Below are 26860 nucleotides of genomic sequence, written 5' to 3' on the forward strand. Positions count from 1 at the left end.
CTCCTCAGGTAAAAGTAGAGTTATTGCTTCTTCTATATGCCTAACACCAAAAACACAATGAAGAAGAACACAGAACAATCAAGGCAACTGACTATGTTCACACCAAGAGAGGTGTGTATCACAGTTCTTAAATGTATCCTATCTCTCTTAGTTAACTGCCCAATTAAGGACTTGGATTAAGGTGCTGGGATAAGAGGAAATAATCTGGTACTTAAATTCTTAAACTGAATGACCATATAGCAGAGGGGGGAAAAGAAGGTAGCCCTACTTAAAGTTTTACCTCTTCCAAAGAGGTCTGTTCAGATTAAAAAATTACACGAATTTCATATAATCTCATATCTACCAACTTGTTCCAATTAATTGTTTTTTACATGCTTCTGTTACAGTATCTGTTTTCAGACTCTAAAGTTCCTTAAAGGCAGGGGATCATGTCGGTAGTACATAATGTGCATTCCAAGCCAGAACAGCCTGACAACGTAATCTATACCTTCCATCTAATGTATCTGAACGACTGATTTAACTGATGAACATGTATAATATTACAGAAAACTTGACAATGCTCAGTTATGGAAACCTGAGTGTTCTGGCTCACTCATCCACGTCCATGCTTCCTAAATACCCCTTTTTAGTCCTTCCTTTCATAGCCAAAATTGAGCCACTTGTGTGAAGCCAACAGACTAAGACCAAGGGCAGGAGCCCCAGAGCTAGGGAACCATTCACCTGTCTTACCTATTGGGCTTATATTTGTTGTCCTCTTCCTCATCAGTGTCACTGCGGATAGTGATGACACTCACAGGAGGGCTGGGAGTATCTGGAATGATGATTGGCTGATGCTGATCTTGTACAGGGACTAGGGAATTATAAGAAGATGTGGTACGGAGGGGGCTGCTCCCAACCAGAGAATAGACTTGAGAAGGCAGAACATCCAGAGAGGACCTGTAGGAAAAGGTCACAAGAAAGATCATTCAGTGCTTGGTCCCCAAAACTAGATATCTTTTCCCCAGAACTCTTTCCAATTTACTCTTTGATTCCTCCTTACCAAATCATTAAGCCAATACACTTAACTATAAAAGTCCCAATAAAAAGTAAACTAACCACTCTAGCCAGGGTTTCCAGGACAAGAACACCAAAATTAGAATATAGATTTTATTTTTGTATGCCCTTTACCCCGTGGTTAAATTTCACTCTGTAAAGTGGGCAGAAAACTAAAAACATCAGCCAAAAGAAGGCTGGATTCAAAGTGGCAGCAGAGAGAAAGGCTCAGCATAATCAGAACACCTCTGCGTGCATGCCCCAAGGTTAGCTCTTTTCAATTTGGCAGCTTCTCGCTGCTTCACACCAAAAGTGTCTATGCTCCAACACTCTAGATGCCAGGCGACATATCTTTCACACTGGCAATTTTAACTATCAGCCCTAACAGAGACTTACTTAGAAGAGACTGGAGCAGACTGCTTATTCTTCTTTGAAGGGAGGGAACTGGATTGTTGTTGTCTGACAACATGGGCAACGCCAACATTAAGGGGCTGAGCAGTGGCCAACGTCACATGGTTAGTCAGCAAGGATGGCTGCTGCATAATAGTGCTGTACTGGTTGCCATGAGAGTGGGCATTCCTGTATCATCAGAAAGAGAAGTATGAATGCTGAAAACACTGGGAAGTCAGGACCAAATAGGTACTAAAAGCAATTAAAACAACCAAATAAAGCTGTGTTTTATTTTTATAGTTCGGCACCTGGATTATAAGGCTTTAGGGGTTTTCACTGTATGGTTTATTGCATAACACTTTCTTTAAATCTGAAGTAAATAATTTCTGAACTTAGAACCTACTGTTTTCCTGCATTCAAAGTTTTCTTGTAACTCTGTCTCCTAGCCTGATATGGATTCTTTTCTTCAAGGATTTCACACAGAGATAAATCTCTCCTTTCCTTTACCTTCTTCCTGTCTCACCAAATCCTCAAGTGGTCCTTCCCTAAGGGACCTGCCCTTGCAAATTCTCCCAGAGAGGAACACAGGGCACTTGCCTCCAGTCTGTGAGCTGCTGGCCACTGCCCATGGCCTCTGGAATCACTGCAGTGGGCTGGACTGAGTTGTGTAGAGCTACCCCAGGCAACTGTTGCCAAGTTGAAGGCAGGAGAATTTGTTGGGTTCCTCCAGGCCAAGCCTGCTGTAAGGAAACAAACACAAAAAGATCCAGACTTGACTCACTCTTGGCTTTTTCTTCTGTTTTTTAGATGAAAGAAAAATTAATAGCTTAAAAGAAGTTTCTTGTAGATTGTTAACTTGCAGAGATTTAAAAAAGGAAGGTCAGAGGGGCTCAAGGTTACAAGTCTTATGAACAGGGAAAAAGAACACGCTGCCTTCTCTTGGCCACCTCCATAACCTGACCACCAGGGTATTAAAGAAAAGAAGATCCCTGTGGTTAAGAGTTTCTATTATACTGCAGAGTAAAGGAATCTGAAAGTTCAGAAGTAAGCTCTAGTTAAATGCTGGAGTAACATTTTTGCAAAGAGTCTAAAAACATCCCAAGAAAGAGTTAAGACAACTCCCTTGAGATTAAAAATAGGAATTTAAAAATTTGAGTGCCAATCAGATAAAAGACAGCAGGTCAGTTCAACCCATAAAACAAAGAGGAGAATTGTTCCTTTTTAAAAGGGTAGTCCTTGGAAAATGGAGCCAGATGTGGATGACCAAAGGCCAAAATCCTTTGGCAAACAAGCTTAATGCCAGCAAGAGAAAGCTAACTTCATCATTTATAGCCATGTGATAGCATTTTTAAAAAATGCAATAAGAAAAATATTTAAGAAATAGATGCGGAGAGTACCATATTTTGTTTTTAGTAGTTTCCTAAATATGCATCATTTGTAGAAACATAACTCGACATAAAAACTAATCACTAAAAGAAAATACATTGTTTGTAGTTCTTAACAAGCCATGCCACTTGCAATAAATAGCAACAAATATGTTTTCTGTACTTCTTACGGAAATTGTGGCATTTCCTAGAAAAATGGGAACAGATTTGAAAGTCTGCTTTTTAAACCTGAATTCCACAGTACAATCACCTACAATGCTTGGGTACATATGGTTCTGTTTCTGGAATTCCAAACTGCAAGGCCATCAACACACTGTTTTAAAAATATTTCTGCAAGTAACAGATCCACTTGTTACAAATACCGGTTCCAAACAAGAAGCCTTCAAATCAGAGAAACTGCAAACATGTCTGCTACCATAAGCAGAATTCAAAACAAAACAAAACAAAACAAAAAATAAGAGAAGTATGTTAAGTCACACCATGCGTCTTTCCATAAGCCAACACCTGCACAAGACAAAGCATGTAGTTTAATACAAAGCAAGAAATAACATTTCAACGTGAGGCAGAAATCTGGCGTTCCAAGCGACGAACTGTTTTGACAGAGGAAGAACAAAAATATGCAAAGCTTAGCAAATGGCTAGTGCAAACTTAAGAGAAGCAGCAAAGGAGAAGTGTCAACTAACATTCCCAACCTCAAAACTACAGGTGTGCAAGTTAAAACCAGTGGCTTGGATCAATCAAGTTGGAAATATACCTGACTCCCTCACACTCAGGGCTTATGCTTATGATGTAATTAATTTGGCAGTGACAAAGACTCTTAAATTGAAAACCAAAGAAATTCCAGCAACTAAAGTATGTATTCTGAAAGTGTTTTTCACTCACACGAGTCCTTGAGAAACAACAGAAGAAATTTAAAGCCACTCTGAAAGATGAACAAATATCAGGGGTCAACAGTATCAATTAGGTTTTCGAATGCTTATCTAATTTTAAATTTTAAATGATAAAATGCCAGATGTCAAATAAATAATCCTAACTCCCCCAAATAAACCAAACACATCCAAAAATCACTATTAAGGTTACAAATGCTGAAATATACCTCCAAGTCCTATTTGTTTGTTTTCCTATCTCTAAAACCCACACTACATTTGCTGCTATATTTAATAAATTTTCCCCATGACTTTTGATAACAAAGATATTCTTACATAAAGTTTTTCAGTATAACTAGGTCTTTTGTATAAAGACCTATTTGTAAAATAATTAATTTCTCCAAAACCCCTATAAACGAGTTCACCTTTGATTTCAACCAACAAATGAAATATGATCTAAAAAGGCTCTAAAGGGAAGATGTTTAAATGGAAGATATTAGCTGTCACTGATCATAAGTGGCAAAGAGTTATCTTCATGTGTTCAGAGACGGAAAGTTAATGTCAACTAATAAGGAAATAAAGTAAGAGCATCTTAAACATTTCTACATACACAAAAGTTTTAGAAGCTTAAAACAGTCAATAAAGAAGGAAGCTAACTTGCCAAGGAGTTCCGATTTTGGCCATCCGGTACCTGTAGCAGAGCCAAACTAAAGGCCATTTCCTTCATTCTCAAGGTTCAGAGGGTAAAAGATAGGGCAGAGAAACAGATAACAGTGTTGAAGCTCTTCTGAGGCTACACCAAGAGCTTTTATCACACTAGGCTGGCAAAGAAGAATCAAGGGGTCTGACCCCTTTCAGAGCCACACTGAACATCAGAGTCAAACAGTGCTTCAGCAAATGTTGGGGAGGAAAACAATGAGACATTAAAGATGTAGCAAGAACACAGCCACAAGATGGCACATGCTTCCATGCCCTCTGCAAAGACTAAGTTAAAAAAATTTTTTTGGAAAAATGAGAAAACCAGAAGAAAACAGAACAAAAACAAACAGGAAAAAGTAAAAAAAAAGAAAGAAACCAAAGAAACTCCGTTAGTAACACAATCAAGTGAGGGGAATTACCAGTACAGCGGCAGTCTGTTCAACCAGCGCCGGCCGGCCGGCTGCGCAGCTCAGAGTAAAGGGCACCGCATACTGCGGTGTGATGGTGGCTACTTGAGGGTGGAGAGTTGCTACCATTAGTGGTGTACAGCTTCCCTGAAATGTAGATTAGGCAGGTGAGTGAAACAAACACGGAGGCAGGTTATCTGGATTCAGAAGGGTTTTCATTCCCCCCAAGTTATTACCAACAATAAGCAGTAGTTTCATATCACTTAAAATGCATGTACCAAACACAACTTTCCCCTTCAACTCCGCACAGCATTGGACCACTAGGTCAAATGTCAATGGCCTAAAGCAAAAAAGTATGGGAATCCTTCTTGGGCTGGATTCAGAGGATCAGTTCTAAAAAACGCAGTTAACAAAGGCATGTATTAAGAATTCTTCCTCTTCCTACTCACAAAATCAGGGTTTTGGATTTCAGATTTGCTATGTGTCACAGGCCACAAACATTTATACACAGAATTAAAAATATAGTATTTGTTGCTTATATGAATATTTCATGAGTTTCTTGACCATCTTAGCTGCGTTTTGCATGGCAGGGATAAAGTTTTAAACCTTTCTACAGCCTAGTTAAACACAAGGAATGAAGGAATGTAATACTCGAAGAGGCATCCTGATATAATCCAGCCTCTCAACTGTGATGAAATTCTCAAAGAGTGAGTAATGGGGACACTAAGAGAGCAAAAGGGGAACCTTTTACTTTTAGAATCAAAGTGTTGTTACATGTGTCCTATACCTTTAAGAGCATCAAGATAAAAAATTAACTTCATCCCACAAAATTAAATTTACTCAGTAGACAATTTCTCAAAGTCTGGATATTTATGTCTCCAAGTCTAAGGAAGTCACTGGCAGAGTTGCAATAGTGTTAGGAATGAGTATGTCATTCCATTATAGATGTTTCATTTTAAGTCCACTGAATCGTGACCAAGAAAGATCTTACAGTCAAAGCAAATACCATTTTCTAGGACAAAATATCTGATTCTCAACAGTGCTTCAGAGAACTTCAGCACTATTGAGTATCCAAGCTGCTCTGTCTTTTACCTGTGTAAGAACTCCCGACTGTATCTGTAGTGGCTGAGCAGCTGGTGCCTGGGGTACAATTGGCACAGCATTATCCATCCTCACAGGGAATCCAGAATGCTTTGTTGTTGCTTGTAGTCCAGCTGTAAAAAGTAACATCACAGTTATATTGCTTTGCTAGGTCTGGGGATACTGCTTGTTTGGGGGTTTTTGGGTTTGTTTTTAGCTTTTTGGTTCGAAAAATCTACCACCCAGGTTTTAGTTCTAGACACTTAAGACAAAGGCGTTTCACCAAAGTCTGGGAAGTTAAGAAAAGGGAGACTTGATTCCCTTCAGGTTGGATTAATGGAAAGATGCCTGACAGAGGGAGGGCTGGCTTCAGGAAATTCAAAACTTTTTTTTTTTTATCCAACAAAGCTTAAAACACAACACTCATCCCACTCCCATTAACAGCAGAGGCAAAAACAAACAAAAAACCTTCACTTAGTAAGTTATGTTCAGCTTTTAATCCTAGAGGGAAAAAAAACACTTAAGCATTTAAAAAGTGTAATCTATTAAAGGCAAAGACTTTATAACTTCTGGTTAATGAGATAAGAAACATTATGAAAAGCTCAATAATTTATTATCTTGGTTACCCTTTTATTTAGACTATTTTAAGGGGATGTTTTTACCCAACTGCTCAAAAATATATAACCTAGTTCACAATTTAGTCATATATTTTATCTTTAACCAGTATGTGAACTGAAGGAATTATGCCTAGGATAAAAATATTTTAAAAGCAGACATTGTGGTTTACAGAAACACTTTTTTGTACTTATTTTAGAAATCTGCTCTCGTCACTGACAGCTTTCTAAAGCTCTTCTCTAGCTAATGGAAAGCTAGGAAAATTAAGAAATTTTTGCTGCCTTTAGAACAGTGACCATGTCTCTTTATCATTTTATTCATTATCCTCTGGGCACAAATGTTGAATAAATGTTTCCTGCAATCAGGAGTATCTCATTCTGGGGAAAAGAAGGGCTCAAGATAGTTCTCCCTTTTGCCAAGACTTGAGAAGAGAACCTTCAAAACTTTCTTTTAAACCTACCCTATCAAGGCTTTCAACGTAAAGAATTTAAGTTTCTATAATGCCTCTTGATTCACTGATGCTTGCATTTTGTTAAGTGATACAGCCATTTTAATTAGAATATTCCTTCAGTGACACTTTCTAGGCTATCACCAACTAATTTCTCTGAATATTACTATGGAGGTATCAAATGAGCATAACTCATAAACTCTAATATTGTTGTTTTCAGCAAGCTAAGTCTTCCAATTTTGCATTTCAGTAATTTAATTTAGTAACTAATTGTCACATAGGAAAACATAATCCAGAAATGTACAAAGTAAAAGAGACTAGTAAAATCAGAATTACAACACTCTAATAATAACTTTTTTAAAAGTGCTACTTACATAAAAAGAAAAGGAAACAAATCCAGGTATCCAGATTAAAAAAAAAAAAAATTGCCAGCCATTCTTCCTAAGGCAATGCTATCTAATCAGAAAGCTAAGTAACATCAAGGATTCTTATCTATATTTCCATGGCTAACTACAAGACAACATTATTGCAATAGCCTCCTATGGCAAAATTTAGGAAGAAATGTTCACTATAGAAGCTCATCTTTGTGTCCCAGGATGATGAAATAAAAGAGGACAAAATTACAGAATTATAGTTTCCACTGAGCAAAATGTCTATTTTGGTCAACTGGAATACTATAGAAAGTAGTATTTATATACTGACCCACAAATGTGACTCTAAATAAGTATTAGATTGCTATAGTAATTTAGGCTAAGCCACAGCAGTCAAGCTAGTTTAAAACTAGCTTTTGCAGGGAACCCCAAGTGGAAACAAAGAATTAACAAAAGGCAACCCTTTGGGAAGGTTCTCCCTGAACCCTGAACTTGGATTAAAGTTTTGTTTTTATTATTTGTTTTGTTTTTTGTTTTTGTTGAACATAGCCCTTTAAATTAAAAAAAAAAACATGAAAGTATGGCAAGAAGAGTAAAGCTGTCAAATGGATGAGGGTCTATTCTCCTCTAAGTGTAGGCATCTTGTGAAAGAGCAGATGGTGAAAGAAAAGTAGGCAACCTGGTACAGAGGCCTGCTGGGCAGAAACCAGCATATGGCTGTGGCTGGCAAATGAACTGACAACTCCCTACAGCTCTTTGAGTTTAGACACTGAAAGGCAGTACAGAGTATAACACTTCAAGACGTATAAGCTATGGGCCCACTGCCTGGGTTCAAAATCATGGCCCTACCGCTGACTGGACATAAAAACTGGGCAAATGAGGGAATCACGATCAGTTTTCTCACCTATAAATTGGGCATAATGACATTATCCACTTCCCAGGGTTGTTTGTGAGTATGAATACATACATGAAAAAGCACTTAGAACATTATCTGGCATGTAGTAACTAATACATATCAGTTTTCATTACTGTCATCACTTTCATTTTAAAACTCCCTTTCATTTGTAAATTTTAAAATTTGCTCTATCTAGCTCCTCAGGTTATTTAGACTTCCTAAATAGGAAAAAAATTTCCAAAGCTTATACTTCCCTAATTATACCAAAAGGGGTTAAACCACTTTCCCCCTCTACCTCTTCTCCTTACATTTTGTTTTGTTAAAGGAACTAAAAGTTCTTCTGCCTCATCTCTTAAATATCATCTGAGAAGAAGCAGAAAACTTTTTCAGTTGCACATCTGAAAACTGTTCCAATGAAACTCACTTTGGGAAAGGTGAAGGGGAGAGGGGTGGCTATTTGCTAAGTTCAGTAGAAGAATCACTCAACATATGACAACCCAAAGTATAGAATTTACTATTATGAAGCATACGAAAAAAATAATTGGGTAAATTAGGCTAAATTTGCATTTACAGGTTTTGAATCTGCTCCTCCTCTCTCCCTGTGGTTTCTCCCTGATTTACATTGCTATCGCTCTCCTGTACTCCCGGTAATCTCTCAATCTCCCCTAGCCCCTCTTTTCCTTCTGTTTGCTCTGACTCTGTCAGAAACCAAACAAATAAGAGTCACAGTCAATAAGTAGCAGAAGTAAAAAGATAAAAATGCTAACTGCTTCTGTGTGAACTGCTATGAGAAGCCTGAATCCTGGTTTATTCCCAGAGGGCATGACATTGACTTTCTATTGGGAAAGTCAAGATGTCATCAGAATATATCCTTAAAATAATTTATTTAACCTTTTAAATAGCTCACCAGATCAATAAACACGGAACAACGAGAAAATGAGGAAGGATGGAAATGTAAAAATTAAAATCTTATTGCAACACATCAGGTGAGAGCCCCTTCTTCAGCTATTCTGTTCCTCTACTGATAGGAGTTTGCAGGAACAATATAATTCATAAGCTGAAGCAGATAATCTTAATGCCTTACCCACACAAATACCTCAGCTTGTAGAATTTTTCAGTTCAATAATGATCTTTACTTCTGAATGTAACTTAAGAGGTTTCTACATTCTTAAACATGATTTTTACATTTTTTAATAGAATTACCTTTTATTTGGAATACTAATTTTATTTTATAATGGAATGATACAGGGAATAAGATTCAATATATACAGTTCTATTTCCAACAAGTTTTTTCAAGATGTATATACTCTGCACATTGAGAGATACGTGTTTATGCTAGATATAGGACATCAGTACAAGGTCTCAATGGACAAGAAAACTGGTTATCAGGCAGTTCAAATAAGGAAACATTAATTGAATGCCTATGTGTCAGATAGCATCATAATTAGACAAATAACCAACGTAAAAAAGATCAACCTACTTCAGTTATCTTCATAATCAAAGACTGAGTTGAAACTTGTCAAAGATCAAAACTAAACAACTAGATACTTACTTAGGATCTGCCTAAAGCAGGTAGGTCTGATATATACCATATGATATAGGAGTTTCCCCACTTACTTTGAAAAGCAGGTGGACATACTATAAATGTCTGTTGGAATGGATCTGTTTGCGTGCAAATCTGGGTGGTTCCAGGCTGCAAGGAAACACCCTGCTGGGCAACTCCAGGAACTGGTGCTGCAGATGATGGGTACAAAGCTGACTGGTAGTTTAGCAGTGAGACATCTGAATTAGCCAGAGAAAGAGTAGCAGCTGCTGCAGTAGAACTGGAAGCTAGAACACTGGCCTAAAAACAAAAGGATACTGGTATAAACATTTTTACATACATAGATTCTATCCAGAAAAACTAACAATGAAGTTTTAAAATGTAATGTTAACTGTCTTTGAAATAACTCTCTGCTTAAGAAATTCTTCCTATCTGTTAAATTTAAGGTAGATTATAAAGCTGAAAAAGAAAACAAAGAATAAAAAAAAAGTCCTGCTCTGGTTGAAGCTATATAAATAAACCCCTACTTCTTCTTTCTTTGCAAAAAGTTACTGGATGTGAGATCCCACCAAATCTCATATGATCTTCCATTTAGAAAGTAGACCTAGCTAAGAAATTAGAAAACTTCCATCTTCAGAAACAAACTTAAATGTAAATATCACTGTTTGGCAAACAAATGCAAAACCACTCTTAAAGTTAATTATTGGAATTCACAGAAACAAAGAGTAGATCAGTAGTTGGTGGGGCAGGGTAGGAGATGGCTGGAGAGGTGGTCAAAGAGTACAAACTTCCAGTTATCAGATGAGTAAATTCTGAGGACCTAATATACAGCATAGAAAAAAATGATTGGGAACACCTTTCGATACATGTAATGAGAGCTATCTAACAAAAAGAGAGTCATTTGGCTGAAGTCAGTACAATCAACAGCAGTAAGTAGTATAGAAGCCAGGTTCCACTTATTTGGCTATGCTAAGACTATGAGGGCATGGATTAGGCCTTTGTTTTTAATTTTTGTCAGCACATGATGTGTAGGTATTATCAGTCTGAAAATTCTTACGAAGCTACAAGACCACCAAAGCAAAGACTGGTTTCTCTACCTCACCCTGTACTCTTACTAGTTTTTATCCCACTTAGGTCTGAGTTCCCAAAATCATTTACTGAATACCTGATTGTGCACTGTATTGAGTTGGTTGCTGAAGCTCATGGTTAGATTTGTGCTTGTATTTGGGGCAACATGCGTGGTGAAGGGACTCTTGATCTGACTCACTGTATCATACATGTGAACCCTCCGTTTGCAGATCTCCATGTTCTGAAAACAAGACTTAACACTGAAAAAAGAGATTAAAAATTCAATGAAATAAATGCCGAGATTTAAACAGATAGCAAATAACTCAAGATAAATACAGATTAATGGTTTTTTACCCCTGAGTACTTTCAGAGAAAATGAACCAAGAGTTTTTATAACCATAAAAAGGAAAAATACACATCTAATTTTTTTTACACATCTAATTTTTAATTTCATGATTTTTCAATGAGAAGGAAAAGCATCAGTAAGCCAAATATGCAAGTATCAAAGCCACTACTCTTGTGATACTTCCATTTAGCTGTAAGATGGTAACTCAACAGAAAACCACATCATGGCAAAATGCCCCAGACCATACTATACTCACTGATTGCTATGTGGAAAATCCAGAAGGTGAGTCATTGTCACAAACTGATGGTTAAGAGTTTTCAGAGGAGTAATTCTCTTATCCGCATCAATTGTTAGCATTTTTTTTAACAGATCTATGTATTCTCTTCGATCCGCCTTCTCTGCCAACATATCTGTTCCCTCTAAGTCTGTGGACATGTTCACCTTACAAGGAAAATTTAGAAATATTATACTTCATCACTCAACCTTTAATGCTGACATTTAACATGTGCACTATGTATACATATTTATATATATAATATTCATATGTATAATATATATGTGTGTGTGTGTGTGTGTGTGTGTGTGTGTGTGTGTGTGTGTGTATAGCTCAAGAGAAAAACCTGAGGAAATTTTTTCACAAATGGAAGCTCTTCTTATACTGTCTAATTAAAATCTTCAATTTGGTACAGTTTGTTGGTAGAATAAAGCTGAATAAGCTCTTTTCATTCAAAATCCAGATCAAAGAAGTTAAGTAAAAATGATTGTTATTACTTAAATATAGTTTCTATTGCTGAAAAGATTAAATGACATAGTATGTGTTTAGACAGAGTTTGGAACAAAAGCACTAAATAAATGTTAGCTCTTATGTAAGTATTTATTTAGTAGAAAAAATGGACAAGAAAGGAACCTTCGTAAATAATATTTCAAAATACTGACATGCAAAAGACTAGTTAAGCAAAAGCAAAGGAGAAATATATAAATTCTAAAAATATCCTTTGCTAGGATTCAAACATTCTTTTAATATGTGGAAGAATATTAATGTATTTATGTAAAAAATGAAAACATATATTAGACGATAACAAATTGAATCTATCTTTAATATAACCAATGGAAGTGTATCTCTGATTAAAGAGATACATAAATGTCTGGCTTTCTGAAACTTTCCATGCTTACCTGAGCCATATCATCTAAACAATTAAAAATGTACTTTCGAGCTTCTTTTGATTTGATCCCAGTCTCCAATTCATGTTCTTCAGGTGTCTACAAAATACAGATTTTTAAAAAATTCCATCTGTATGTTTTCACCTCTTACTCTAAATTAAAGTCAGAATACAGAGATACAAGTGTTGTCACCTTGCCAACCAGAGATCACAAACGTGAAAGTAATTTACAACAAGAAAATCTTCCGGTAGAGAGATGGGACCTTGATACCTGGCCACCCTTTCAACAATGATAAAATAAATGTGCAAGCAATGATGTAGCACAGTTCCTGAAGAATGTCAGTTAAGAAGAGACATTACCATTTTTCTCTAAAAGTTACTTTCAAATGAAACAATATTTCAAATACTAACTATTCAATAGGCTCAGAGACAGAGTCACTGGGTTAATCAAATTACTCAGACATCTATTTGTTTTAAGAAAATAAGTAAGGTCTTAATATGGGCAGTTATAAAATTGTGTTGTTTTGTCATATTTATTGAGAATTCTCTAAAAAACAGCCACTACTAAATTACTCTAGTTCTTCCTATCACTTAATGATAAGCACTACTCTCCATACCCCCTTCTTAGCTGCTGATTCAAATATATAAAATAACCTCAGCCAACTGAACTGGCATTTAATGTTTTGTTTTTTTAACTAAGGATAAGGCCATACGGGTACAATGATATAATTTCTCAAAGTATTTGCTCCTGCAAACGAAAATTCCCACTGTCCCCCCTTTTGCCCCCCTCCACCTCAAGAATTTAATAACTAAACTTTGAATTCAAATTGGAATTAAGGAGTACAGGAATGAATAGTATAGTATAGCAAGGGAGTCAGACCTTAAGCCTCCACAGTGGGTACCCCAAATTAGGATCTCTGTTGAAAAACCTGGTTGTTTTTGTTCCGGCACTGAGAAGATATTCAGCTGGCAGGCCTTGTGTTTGTGAAATGTAACGAATCTGAAATGTCAAAACCATCAAGACATTGATTTGGAGTGAAAAGGTAAATTATTAAAAACTTTTACACTAAAATATTATAAATATTAGCTCTAGTCAAAAAAAAAGAAAGGTACTGCAAAGAAATTAACTATTTGATCAATACAAATGAAATTTATCTGTAGATATATATGCTAACCCACTCACAGATAATTCCCAAATATTTATTCAGTAACTTCCTTGTTACTATACCTATTATTTACAAGGAAAACTCAGTTTTGAAAATTTTCTGTGTGACCTTTTTTTTTGGTAGATTTCTGATACAGAGTTCAAAAAACTATAAGAAATTTCTAGGACAGAACAGAATAGTTTCCAACAAACTATTTCATGGATTACCAAGGTTTTGTTTGTTCATACATTATCAAATTTAAGAGATTAGGAAAAAATTTCCATAAACCTCTTCCTTCCTTGGCTACTCTAGCTCTTGTCAATTGTCCCCACTCTAAATTGCTCATACCATAAAATTAAACAATTTAGTTTCTCTATCCCTACATCAATAAAAGGCAGGTACTATGTTCATTCATTCAATTTTTATTTTTATTTTTAGTTGCATTAGGTCTTCATTGCTGTGCATGGGCTTTCTCTAGTTGTGGAGAGCAGGGGCTACTCTTTGCTGTGGTGCACGGGCTTCTCATTGCGGTGGTTTCTCTTGTTGTGGACCACAGGCTCTAGGCGCACAAACTTCACTAGCTGTAGCACGCAGGCTCAGTAGTTGTGGCTCACGGGCTTACTTTCTCCGTGGCCTAGAGAAATGTGGGACCTTCCCGGACCAGGGATCGAACCCGTGTCCCCTGTATTGGCAGGTGATTCTTAACCACTGTGCCACCAGGGAAGTCCCCATTCAATATTTATTGAACACCTACTTTGAACTAGACCAGCAGTTCTCAAAGTGTGGTCTGGGGAACACTGAGGGGTCCCCAAGATCCTTTTAGGGAGTCTATGAAATATAAACTATTTTCATAATAATACTAAGAAGTTATTTGCCTTTTTCATTTCTTTCTCATGGGTATAGAGATTTCCAGAGGTGATGTGTGATGATGTCACTGCTCTGATGGCTAATGAGACATGTGCCTGTATATTCTTGTGTTTTAAAAGTTTCCCAGTTTTGGGACTTCCCTGGTGGCACAGTGGATAATACTCTGTGCTCCCAATGCAGGGGGCCCAGGTTTGACCCCTGGTCAGGGAACTAGATCCAACATGCATGCCACAACTCAGAGTTTGCATACCACAACTAAGGAGCCCACCTCCCGCAACTAAGGAGCCTGTGTGCCACAACTAAGAAGACCACCTGCTGCAACTAAGGAGTCCACGTGCCACAACTAAGGAGCCCACCTGCCGCAGCTAAGACCCAGTACAACCAAATAAGTATTTTAAAAAATAAAAATAAAAGTTTCCCAGTTTTATTGTTCACATTTCTGTTTGCTTTCACAATTCTCCCTATCCAAAAAAGCAATCTGCTTCTTTCCTGACCTACTGAAAGTAAAACAAGAGGTAATTTTTTTAACCATCCCCCCCTCCACATAAGAATGGCTATATTTAATGACGAAATTAGAAAGAAACTTTTAAGCAAGGAAATCTTACTTCTCACCTCTCCTCCCCAAAAATTTCAGTTTTAATTTCTAATGCAATATATATTAATAGATATAAGCTACATAAACAGGGCTCTTTGGGGTCCTCAACAATTTTTTAAGAGTGTAAAGCAGAGGTCAGAAAACTATGGCCTACAGGCCAAATCTGGCCGGCCGTCACAAGACAATTTTAGAAAACAGCAGGATATTACTCTGAATCTGTGAGAGGTACCTAACTGGAAGCCAAAATACAGCATTGGCAAAATAGAAAAAAAAAAAAAATTGATGTGGATGAGAATATTTTAAATGTGAACTTCTTTTTCATACAAAAAGGGAATTTAAAATCCAGGATAAAATCTGTACAATGAAATACTCTGCAGACATTTTAAATGATAGGGTAAAAGTATATTTATCGACATTGTAAAGAAAGATATTTCATAATATACTAACTGAAAAAGCAGATTACAAATTAAATATGACCTCACTTAAAAAAATTACACTTCACTGATTCTAAGAGGCACATTTTTTCACATTAACATCTCTGAAATTAGGATATGTCTTAAAACTGATAGCCATGATAAGTCATGGTTTAATTGGAAGCATTCTTTCTTAGAGGTACAGAAAGGTAGTTCATCTCTCAATCAACAGTGTCTTAGATTTGATGAAACACAGTATATGTATTCCTCTATGTCCATAAGTTTATATATGAAACATAACTATATGTAGCACATATTCATTCTTTCAGTAAGTACTTATTAAGCCAGGCAGTGGTGATTGTTAAAATAGACATGGTTCTTGCTCTCATAGACTTTGCAGTCAAGTGAGGGAAACAGACACTGAATGCATAATTCAAACTGAATTGGCATCCTGAAGAAAATAAACAGGCTTCTATAAAAATACATAACAAAGGAACCTGACCTAGACTGGGGACTGGTGAGGAAAACATCCTTGAAGAAGTGACACGTTAGCTAATAAATGAGTAGGGACTGACTAAACGAAATGAATGGGTGGTGGAGAAGCATTCCAGACTAAGAGAACAGTATGTGTGAGGGCCTGTGCTAGAAGGAAACATTCTTAACCAGTGCTGAAATGATGCCAGTGGGGCTAGTGCAAGAAAAGCAAGAAGAAATGGTATAAGATCAAATCTTGAAAGGAAGAGAGGAAGAGGAGAACAACCCAGGTAGAGGCTCAGAGGCCATATTAAGGATTTAGCCCTTAATTCTAAATCATGGGAAACCACTAAAGAGCAGGGGAGTGGCATGATCAAATTTGTGTTCTGAAAAAAAAACACTCTGGAAAAAAGACTAGAGGGAGGCAAGAGTAGGTAAAAGGGAGGTTGTCTAGTAGCCCATGTAAGTGATGAAGACAGCCTGGACGAGGGTAATAGCAATAGGAAAAAATGAGTATAATCAAGAGGCATTAGGACATACATGGTCAGGAGATACATGCATGTCCATACATGCATGTGCACGCGTGTGCGTGCATGTCCACTCTCTCTCTCTCACACACACTCTCTCTCTCTCACACACACACACAAACTGCAAAACTACATTTCCCTTCATAGAATTTATCTCAATTGTACTATATTATTATTTGTGTGATTATTTACTTAATGTCTATTTCCCACCACCAAACTATAGCTTCCATGAGGGCAAGGACAATGTTTTATTCAGCACTGTATCCCCAGTAACCAGAGTACCTATGACAGTAGTCAATAAATACATAAAGAAAATTAATAAATTAAAATATATAAATAAATACAAAATATACCAAAACGTAACAGGTTACCTTTGAGGGGTAGAACCACTAAAGGTTGAAATTTTTGTCTCTTGGCTTACTGCATCTTTTCTAATTTCTCTACAATAATGCACTTACAATATTAAAACATTAAAAATGTTTAATATTATAGAATGAAAAGAGTTAAACTGTGAAAGTAGAATGGGAACTATCATACAGATACTGCTTTTCACATAGCTTAAAATAATGCAACAACAAAGGCCCCACCTTACCTTTATGCAAACAGAAAGTATTATTGTCATTGTTTATTTGTTTGTTTGTTTGTTTTTTGGGGTTTTTTTTGCGGTACGCGGGCCTCTCACTGCTGTGGCCTCTCCCGTTGCGGAGCACAGGCTCCGGACACGCAGGCTCAGCGGCCATGGCTCACGGGCCTAGCCGCTCCGCGGCATGTGGGATCTTCCCGGACCGGGGCACGAACCCATGTCCCCTGCATCGGCAGGCGGACTCTCAACCACCGTGCCACCAGGGAAGCCCTCCCTTGCTGCTTTTAATGTTTTTTCTTTGTGTTTAATTTTTGACAGTTTGATTAATATGTGTCTTGGCGTGTTTCTCCTTGGATTTATCCTGTATGGGACTCTCTGTGCTTCCTGCACCTGCTTGACTATTTCCTTTCCCATGTTAGGGTAGTTTTCAACTATATTCATATACTTTCTCAGACACTCATAGAATTAGCAAGACACTCAGCGATTCTACTTCTAGCTTTATACCCAAAGAAACGGAAAACAGGGACTTAAACCCTGGTACACCAATATTCATAGCACCATTATTCACAACAGCCAAAAGGTGGTAACACCCCAAGTGTCCATCAACAGATGAGCACATAAAAAAACGTGGCATATATACATATACATACACACACACACACACACACACACACATACATATAGACATACACACAATGAAACACTGATCAGCCATAAAAAGTAATGAAGTTCTGATACAGGCAACAGCATGGATGAAAAACATCATGCTAAGTAAAAGAAGCCCAGCACAAAAGACCACATATTGTATGTGATGAATATGCTATGCTAGCATAGGCAAATCTATACAGACAGAAAGTAGATTACTGGCTCCCAGCGTGGTGGTGGGGTGGTTAGGGAAGAATGGGTACTGACTGCTAGTAAGTACTGGGTTTCGTTTTAGAGTCATGAAAATGTTCTAAACTGATTATGGCTATGGTTCACAACCCTGTGAACATACTAAAGACCACTGAGTTGCACACTTTAAATGGCTGAATTATACGGTATGTGAATTATATCTCAATAAAGTTGTTTTTAAAAAAACTCAGCTGTAAGAACAAGGATCCTGCCACAGGAATCTTTCTGTATAAGCAAAGATGCATCAAGATAAAGTATTCCCAATCCTGCTCTACAACAGCAACACCCTATTTATTCATTATTAAGCATGGGAAAAAAACAACTTTCTCCTACAACCCATTTTCACATCTGTGCGCCAGGCAAAAATTCTCAAAACTACTATATCATTTCTTTACAAGGTAACCCCCCATTGTACCTTAGCTTCTAAATCTAATTTTATTTGGTTCCACTTCCTAGGAATATTTACAATGCAATCTGTTTACTAAGGTTGAAGAGATGCCACAAAGCATTTGGCCTAGGAATGGCACTTTAGAGGCTATAATTGCTTGGAGCAAGTTTTCTTAATCGGGGGGTCCACGAATTCCCTAACTTTGTATATAAAACATTGTGAGCATATTTTTCTGAGAAGATCCATAGCTTCATCAGATTCTCAAGAGTCTAAAACCGAAAGAGGAGAATCAATGGACTGGTTCAAGTAACTGTGGTTTTGCATCATTTAATCTCCCTCACACTTCTTTGTTGTTGTTGTTAAAATAAGGAAGGTGGTTCACATCTCACAAGGTGGATGAAAGACTGAAAAATTACAAAGCTCAATGTAACTGGTTACTTATCATATGAACAACTCATTTTTTATGTCTCACTCAGAGACAAATCCAAAGAGTCAAATTTTTGGAAGTTGGTAAATGTTACATCTACTGTAAAATGGACTGAGGAGTCAAAATGCCAGGTTGAATAGGGAAAAACACTGTTTTGCTCTTTTCTCTTTTAATGGTTTAAAATAACCATAGAACCATTTATTTTTAAGAACAAAAAATGAGAATTCACAATTTACTTCCATGGCAAAACTTTTTTCCTTAGGACCAGTTTCTTAGGAAGTTGTAGCATATCTTCTAAAGCTTGTCTGTTTTGAAACATAGATAATTTGTTACAATACTTTTCAACTCATAAGATTTCCCTCCTAAATCCTATGTTACAGAGACCTAATACACATCACAGCTTCTAGGGTCCAATGTGTTTCAGTATGCAGATAGTAATTACTTCAGTGTGTGTCATGTATAAAAAGGAATAAATAGCACTAAATGAGCCAAAGTTTGCTCTTAAAATTCCAACTTCACATCCTTACTCTACTTTCATATCCTAATTCACAAGACATATTGGCTGACAAGTTAAGTCTCTAATAAATCATTACAGACCTGGAAAAGTAGCAACCTAAAGTAATATAAAATAAAATCCTTTTTAAAGTTTAGAACTGCAAATATAACTTCAGACTATGAAGCACGTAGAGAAAATTCTATTCTTTAAAAAATTATTTTTAATTGGACTATTCTTTCCCTACAATCTAAATAAATACTTCACTAGTACTTCTATTCCTCTAGAACCTTTCATCAGTAACTACTTGCTTTCTATTGCCATCCAAATAAACACTCTTACCTGATCATATTCTGAAGCACCAGGATAAAGAGGCCACCCCAGGAACAGCTCAGCTATCACACAGCCCAATGACCACATATCAATAGCTTCACAAAATGGTAATCCAAGAATAATTTCAGGGGCTCTAGCAAAAACAAAAATAGCAAATTAAAAAAATTACACATTATTTTGGGAAACTATGTTGATTAAGTCTTGTTTTAGTATCAGGTAAAGGTACATTGATTTAATGAAAATGAAAACAATCTTTGGTATAAAATCCATAATTCGAAACTCTTGGCCCCAGATGTGTTTTGAAATTCAGAGCTTTTTGAATTTCAGAAAGGTACTACCCATGCATAAACTACATACTTTATAATAATCCCAATGGAGTTTAGGGAAGCATCCCATAATCAAACACATTAATACTTCTGCAACAAAACATATGAGCAATCACACTAAGCCAGACAAATACTTTAAACAGCCTTACATTGATTCAAGCCAGGTCTTGCCAATAAATAAGTTTATACCAAACTTAGAAAAAGATTTTTAGCTTTGAAAGCTTTCTGAATTTAGAAATTACAGATAAGGGATTATGGACTTATTCTTTTTATTCTTAGAAACTTTTTAATTACAGAAAAATCAATTAAATGGCCTGATCAATAAATACCCCTTTATGACAGAAATGCCTTCTGTAGAGACACAGTGGTTCAAATCCTAATTCCATTATTTAACAGCTGTAGGCAATTAATCTTTCTGAGCCTCAGGTTCTTTTTTTTTTTTTAACAACTTTATTGGAGTATAATTGCTTTACAATGGTGTGCTAGTTTCTGCTGTATAACAAAGTGAATCAGCTATACATATACATATATCCCCATATCTCCTCCCTCTTGCATCTCCCTCCCGCCCTCCCTATCCCACCGCTCTAGGTGGTCACAAAGCACTGAGCTGATCTCCCTGTGCTATGCGGCTGATTCCCACTATGAGCCTCAGGTTCCTCATTCATAAAATGGAGATGAGTACCTCTTACTACATAAGGTTGTGGTAAGGTTAAAATAAATAAGTAAAAAATAATGATGATAATGATGTCATTCAAATATTAAAGCTCTTGACCAGCGCCTGGCACATGGCGTGTTATGTGTTAGATAAAACAATGACTATTATTATTATACCATCATTCTTTTAAAACTTTGAACTCTCTGTGTGCCTTCAGAAATATTCATTTCCACTAACGCTCCATGTGAGAAACCCAACCCTACGAAACCTTAAAGAGAAAACTATGGTAATACCATAAACAAAGAGCTCTCTCTATATGAATATATCCAAGGCAAAATTATTATCCCCTCTATGTTATACTTATAGAGGAGGAAACAGAGGCAAATAGATTAAGTAATTTGCCCAAAATCACACAGTTAATAAGTGGCAGAGCTAGAATTTGAATCCTGGTAGCCTAGCTCTGAAGTTGAGTACATTATACTGTCTCTAAATAAGTAAAAGTTAAATACATACCTATCTATTTGGCATGGTGGTATACATGGTATTTTTCAAATTGTAACTAAAATTAAGAGATAAATGGATTCAAAAGGGGGATGATAATAATAGGTTATATTAATAATAATAGATGACATTTATATAGTACTTAGTATGTGCCACGCACTAAGTTCTTTAAAATGTGGGGTTCACTTAATTCTTACAACAATCCTATGAAAGTATATCTTATCACTGTTAAGTCATCAATTATAAGGTACACATTTTTCACATTTTAACATCTCTGAAATTAAGAAGATTCCTGCAAATGATGATATATTTTAGTTTAATGGCAGTGCCTTTACTTTCTTATTGGTACATAAATAATATTATATTTCATCTTACAATCAATGGCACCTTAGATTCTATGTAAGAAAGTATTATTTCCATTTTACAGATGTAGAAACTGGGCACTGGCAGGTTAAGTAACTTGCCCAAGGCTGGAGCCCAGGCAGTCTGGATCCAAGGTCTGAGCTCTGAAACACTTTATCATCTCCAAATAATTTCCTTTCCTTCTTACAAGTCACAGAATTTGAATCTGTAAGGACACTCCAGATCCAGATCCCTCATTAATCAGGAGCTAAATGGAAAAGCAGATCTCTCCATTAGGAACCATTGGCCATGGCTCCTCATGAAGTGCCTAGGTTTCCCAAATTTTATTCTTAAGTAGTATGTGCTTATTGTTGTGTTGTGTGTATGGGGGAGGGGGGCAGACAAAGACTGAGTGGGGAGGGTATAAAGATATTTCCCTAAATAAGAATATCCTCCCAGAGTAATTTTCTAAGTAGCCCCTAGAAAATGGTAAATTAGAGGACTCCAAAGAGTCTAAAAACTTTCCTGATCCTTGCACAGAAACAGCAGAAGATCCAGGCCTGCTGGGACTTACACTATTTGACAGCTAAGGGTGGAACCACTAATACCATCAGTTTTGGGGCTATTTGATGTGAACTGTGGTTCTGTCAGCCAAAGAAAACAAAAAAGTGATATTCCTATTGCAGGTGGCTAGAGCCCCATATTACTGATGGAATTTCAGAGTTCAATTAAATACAACCACTGTGGCATGTTTGAGCCACAGAGGGTAAGAGTACCCAGAAACATAAAAGCCTTTCTAAAATTGAAAAGGAACACAATTTTTACTTTCACTGAGCAGACTCATTAATTTCTAAGTTCATGACAGTGCCAAAAATAGCTGGCAGGGAGAATGCAAATGGCTTTGTGCCAAAATAAAAACTGGGCTTAGAACATTCCTAAACATCAACTGAAGAGCAGCAGATTGATTTTGCCATTCCTACTATACCAGGAAGACATTTTAAAATCCAAAAGGCAGGTCACAGGGAGGGGCCAGGCCACCCAATAACTTACTTCTTTAAAAAGGTAGCCATAAGATGTGATAACTGTTAGGCTTCTAAGGCTTAAAGTTTAAGGGAAATTAAGAAAAACACTAATTCCATCTCCCAAGCCCACTAAACAAAAAAACCCTGAAGACTGACTGGAATCAGTTTTTCCATTTGGTCTTGCTCTGCTTCTGGAGTAACAAAAGCAGCTAAGTATTTCAAGTAAAAGCTCACCCAAAACAGTTAACTCTACCACATCTACCATGCAAAAAGGTAAGTATCAAAAGAAAAACAAGGAAAGCAGTAAAAATAAAGTAAAATAAAATAAAGCTGCTCAGTCTATTGAGGACTTTTCACTTTCATTAGAGCCTAAAAATGTTAGACTTATGTAAACTCCAGGAAGCAAAACGACTTAAGTTATCTTCTTTTACTGAACATCATTTAGAGCAGGTTCACCTTTAAAGACTGAATGTTTTAACCTCTGAATTCAAATCAAGATTCTTGATAATATTTTCATTACTATATCATCTTTCCCCTTGGCCTCCAATATTTCTCAATCCCTCAATATAAACTATACACTGAAATTCTTGTTCTACTTCATCTATATAATAAGTTAATTACTCTTCTAGGTCCCTTTCCAGCTCTGACATCCTAACAACTGGGCAGTAAAAAAGATTACCTATTAAAGCACAGGAAAAAGGAAAACAAAACTAGCAGTCTTCCCTTTAGTAGGAAAATGGCATTAATTGTACTTTGGACATGGTGACTCTCCTCTTTGAAGATACATCCCATCCTTTGAGAACAAATACTAAACAGGCTCTCACTGCTATAACCAGGAGGTAGAAATAATAATCCTTGCATTTTGATTTCCCAACTTCAAACTCCTTTAAATTGAAAACTTCCACCTAAGTCATAAAGCTCTATTTCACTGGAACCCAGAGCAAGCTAAGGTTGGAATCACTTAACAGCACAAATCATTCTCTGCTCATCTTCATGAACACTCTTGTTTCTTCCCACCCATCTCAGAGGCATCAAACCAAATAAGAGATGTTACATAAAGTCTAACTTCCTTCATCTGTGGCTTAGGTGTTAACTGTGGTTTCAGTGTCAGATGAAACTGGATTGTTTGTTTGTCTAGGATAAACTGAAAATATGTTTTCCTTATCTAGATCTTGTCCTTCCGTACATAACAAAGTGACCTCAGCTTTAAGGCCAGCTAGCCTGTTCAGAATGGAAAAGCATTGAGCTTGTAAGCATGACAAACCTTTGTGCCTAAAACTCAAGCCCCAAAGACAGCAACTTTTCTTGGAATTAGTCTACATTTACATTTACAGTGGGCTAGGAAATAAAGTACTTTATTTTAACTGCTTGAATCATTTAGCTGTGCCCATGGCCAACAGAGACAGCATGGTGGCAAAAATTTACGTCAACTGATAGTACTTTGGCATGTTATCAGCAAGATGAAGCAATGTAAACAATGCAATGTAAAAAGGAGGGTAAGAGGAAGGCTGGCTCTGGAGCCAGAATGCTTCAATGGTCAAAAGGATTTCAGAGAGGTTTTCTGAAAGACAAGAGGGTGAGGATTTAATGGACTCTAATAAAGCAACAATGCAACATGCACAGGACCACTGTGGATAAAATTTATATAAAGAAGGAATGCCTGAGCTGCTATTCCACTTGCCTTAGGCTCATCAAGTATTACTGTGATAGAGCTTTAGAAAACTATAAAAAGAATAGATAAAAACAGATTAGGGTGGATTGGAAGACAATGTTGTTAAGACGTCAATACTGCGCAAAGTGATTTGCAGACTCAGTGAAATCGCTATAAACACCAATGATGTTTTTTTCAGAAATAGAAAAGTCCATCCTAAAACTCATATAGAATTTCAGGAGACTCCAAAACAGCCAAAACAATCTTGAAAGAAAATAAAACTAGAGGTCTCACACTTCCTGATTTCCAAACTTATTACAAACCTACAGTAATCAAAAAAGCATGGTACTGGCATAAAGACAGACATTTAGAACAATGGAACAGAAGGGAGACCCCAGAAATGAACCCTCATATATATGGCCAAAGGATTCTGACAAGAGTGTCAAGACCATTCAATGGAGAAAGGACAGTCTTTTCAGCAAATGGTGCTGGGAAAACTGAATATCCACATGCAAAAGAATGAAATTGGACCCATACTTTATACCATACAAAAATTAATTCAAAATGGATCAAAAACCTAAATATAAGAGCTAAAGCTATTTGAAGAAAACATGGGGAAAAGCTTCATGACATTTGTTTGACAACGATTTCTTTTTTTTTTGCAGTATGCGGGCCTCTCACTGTTGTGGCCTCTCCCATTGCGGAGCACAGGCTCCAGGCGCGCAGGCTCAGCGGCCATGGCTCACGGGCGCAGCTGCTCCGCGGCATGTGGGATCTTCCCGGACCGGGGCACGAACCCATGTCCCCTGCATCGGCAGGCGGACTCTCAACCACTGCGCCACCAGGGGAGCCCTGACAACGATTTCTTGAATATACCAAAAGTATAAGCAACAACAAAAAAGACAAATAGGACTTCATCAAAATTTAAAACTTTTGTGCTAACAACACTATCAATATAGTGAAAAGGCAACCCCATGGAATGGGAGAAAATATCTGCAAATCATATATCTGACCAGGGATTAATACTCAGAATATATAAAGAACTCCTACAACTCAGCAACAACAAAAAACAATCCAATTCAAAGATGGACAAAGGACTTAAGACATTTCTCCAGAGAAGACATACAGATGGCCAATAAGCACATGAAATGATGCTCACCATCACTAAACATTAGGGAAATGCAAATCAAAACTATATGAGATATCATTTCACATACATAAGGATGGCTATTATCCAAAAAAAAAACAAAATAAAAAAGAGAGAGAGAAAGAAAATAACAAGTGCTGGTGGATTGGTGAGGATATGGAGAAATTGGAATCCTCATGCATTGCTGGTGGGAATATAAGATCATGCAATGGCTGAGAAAAAACAGTTTGGTGGTTCCTCAAAAAGTTAAAGAATTACCATATGACCCAGCAACTCTACTTCTAGTTTTATACCCAAAAGAATTGAAAACAGGGACTCAAACACTTGAATGCCAATGTTCATATTACATCATTATTCACAATAGCCAAAAATGTGGAAACAACCCAAGTGTCCATCAACAGATGAATAGATAAATAAAATGTGGTATATACATGCAACAGAATATTATTCAGTCCTGAAAAGGAATGAAATTCTGATACATGCTACAGAATTTCAGAGATTAACCTTGAAAACATTATGCTAAGTGAAGTAAGTCAGACCCAAAAGGAGATATATTGTATGATTCCACTTATATGCAATATCTAGAATAGGCAATTTCATAGAGACAGAAAGTCAAATAGAGGTAACAGGGGTAGGGGGTAGGAGGGTGGAGTAGTTACTGCTTAATGGTTACAGAGTTTCTGTTTTGGGTGATAAAAAACATTTGGAAATAGTGGTGAAGGCTATACAACACTATGAAGATACTTCACAACACTGAATGGTACATGTTAATGGTAAACTTCATGTTAGGTAGGTTTTATCACAATTAGAAAAACAAAAATATGTAGATGGCATATTTTCTGAGTCCCTATAGAGGTTAAAATGTCCTTACATTATTTTCACACATAATATAAAATTCTTAGTTCAGAATTTCTATTTCCTCAAAATTTATTATAGGCATTTGGCATGTTGGACATATCTCTTGATAAAACTTATTTTGTGGGTTATCTTTTTTTATTGTTTCACCTCGTGATTGGGTGAGTGTACAATCTGTGTTTAATGCATGACCATTAAAATAAATATCAGATTCTTTAAAATTAATAACTAGACAGATAAATGACGTACTGAGAAATAAAAGCTCATTTAAAGACTTTCCCGTCTTCTCTCTTTCAGTAATGCTCCTTGATTACAGTACAGACAAAATTCTACATACCAGCATTTAAGTTCTGTCCCAATAATTATTATATATTGAAAAGGTAGCTTTATTAGAAGTATCAATATGGAAATATAAATCACTAAAGTATAAGGTGTTTGGGTCAAGGCCATTTTAGGATAACCAAATAAGTTCATATGCAAATAAGTTCAAAGGACTATGGAACCAAATAAGTTCATATGCAAATAAGTTCAAAGGACTATGGAGAATATTAAAACGAGAAGAGACCTTAGCAATCATCTAATCCAATTCTATTATGCAAGAAAGAAAATGTAACATAATAAAACGTTGCTAGAGTTAAACTTGGAATTATTCCCAAGGCATCTTACCTGCCAAGAGAGGAACCTGGGAAAAATAGCAGCATATGCCCAAATTCATCACATATAAGTAAACATCTTATATATTTAAAGATACTTTAAAATGGGAAAATTAGGTATAACGGTAGTAAAGAAGGAACCAGATGCTACTATGATTCAACTAGGAACAACCTTCAGAATCAGACTGAATTAATTTTTCTAGAGTTAAAATTTCAGAAATAAAATAATGTTACATATAGGAATGCCACACACATGGAATATTA

General features: G+C 36.5%; 1 protein-coding gene across 1 annotated transcript in view; it reads right to left on the reverse strand.

The window, feature by feature from the left end:
- Positions 1 to 26860, reverse strand: part of HIPK1 (homeodomain interacting protein kinase 1) — a 47159-nt gene that overhangs the window by 8827 nt on the left and 11472 nt on the right. Inside the window, exons 3-13 of the mRNA XM_082857529.1 lie at positions 19454 to 19577; positions 13186 to 13305; positions 12319 to 12405; positions 11402 to 11586; positions 10897 to 11059; positions 9806 to 10031; positions 5872 to 5993; positions 4792 to 4926; positions 2020 to 2162; positions 1429 to 1611; positions 730 to 936 (exon numbers count right to left, since the gene is read on the reverse strand). Of these exons, the coding sequence (XP_082713655.1) occupies positions 730 to 936; positions 1429 to 1611; positions 2020 to 2162; positions 4792 to 4926; positions 5872 to 5993; positions 9806 to 10031; positions 10897 to 11059; positions 11402 to 11586; positions 12319 to 12405; positions 13186 to 13305; positions 19454 to 19577 (1695 nt within the window). The remainder of the gene's footprint in view (positions 1 to 729; positions 937 to 1428; positions 1612 to 2019; positions 2163 to 4791; positions 4927 to 5871; positions 5994 to 9805; positions 10032 to 10896; positions 11060 to 11401; positions 11587 to 12318; positions 12406 to 13185; positions 13306 to 19453; positions 19578 to 26860) is intronic.

This window comes from Leucopleurus acutus, assembly GCF_964270905.1.
Source record: "Leucopleurus acutus genome assembly, chromosome: 2".
Lineage (NCBI taxonomy): Eukaryota > Metazoa > Chordata > Mammalia > Artiodactyla > Delphinidae > Leucopleurus > Leucopleurus acutus.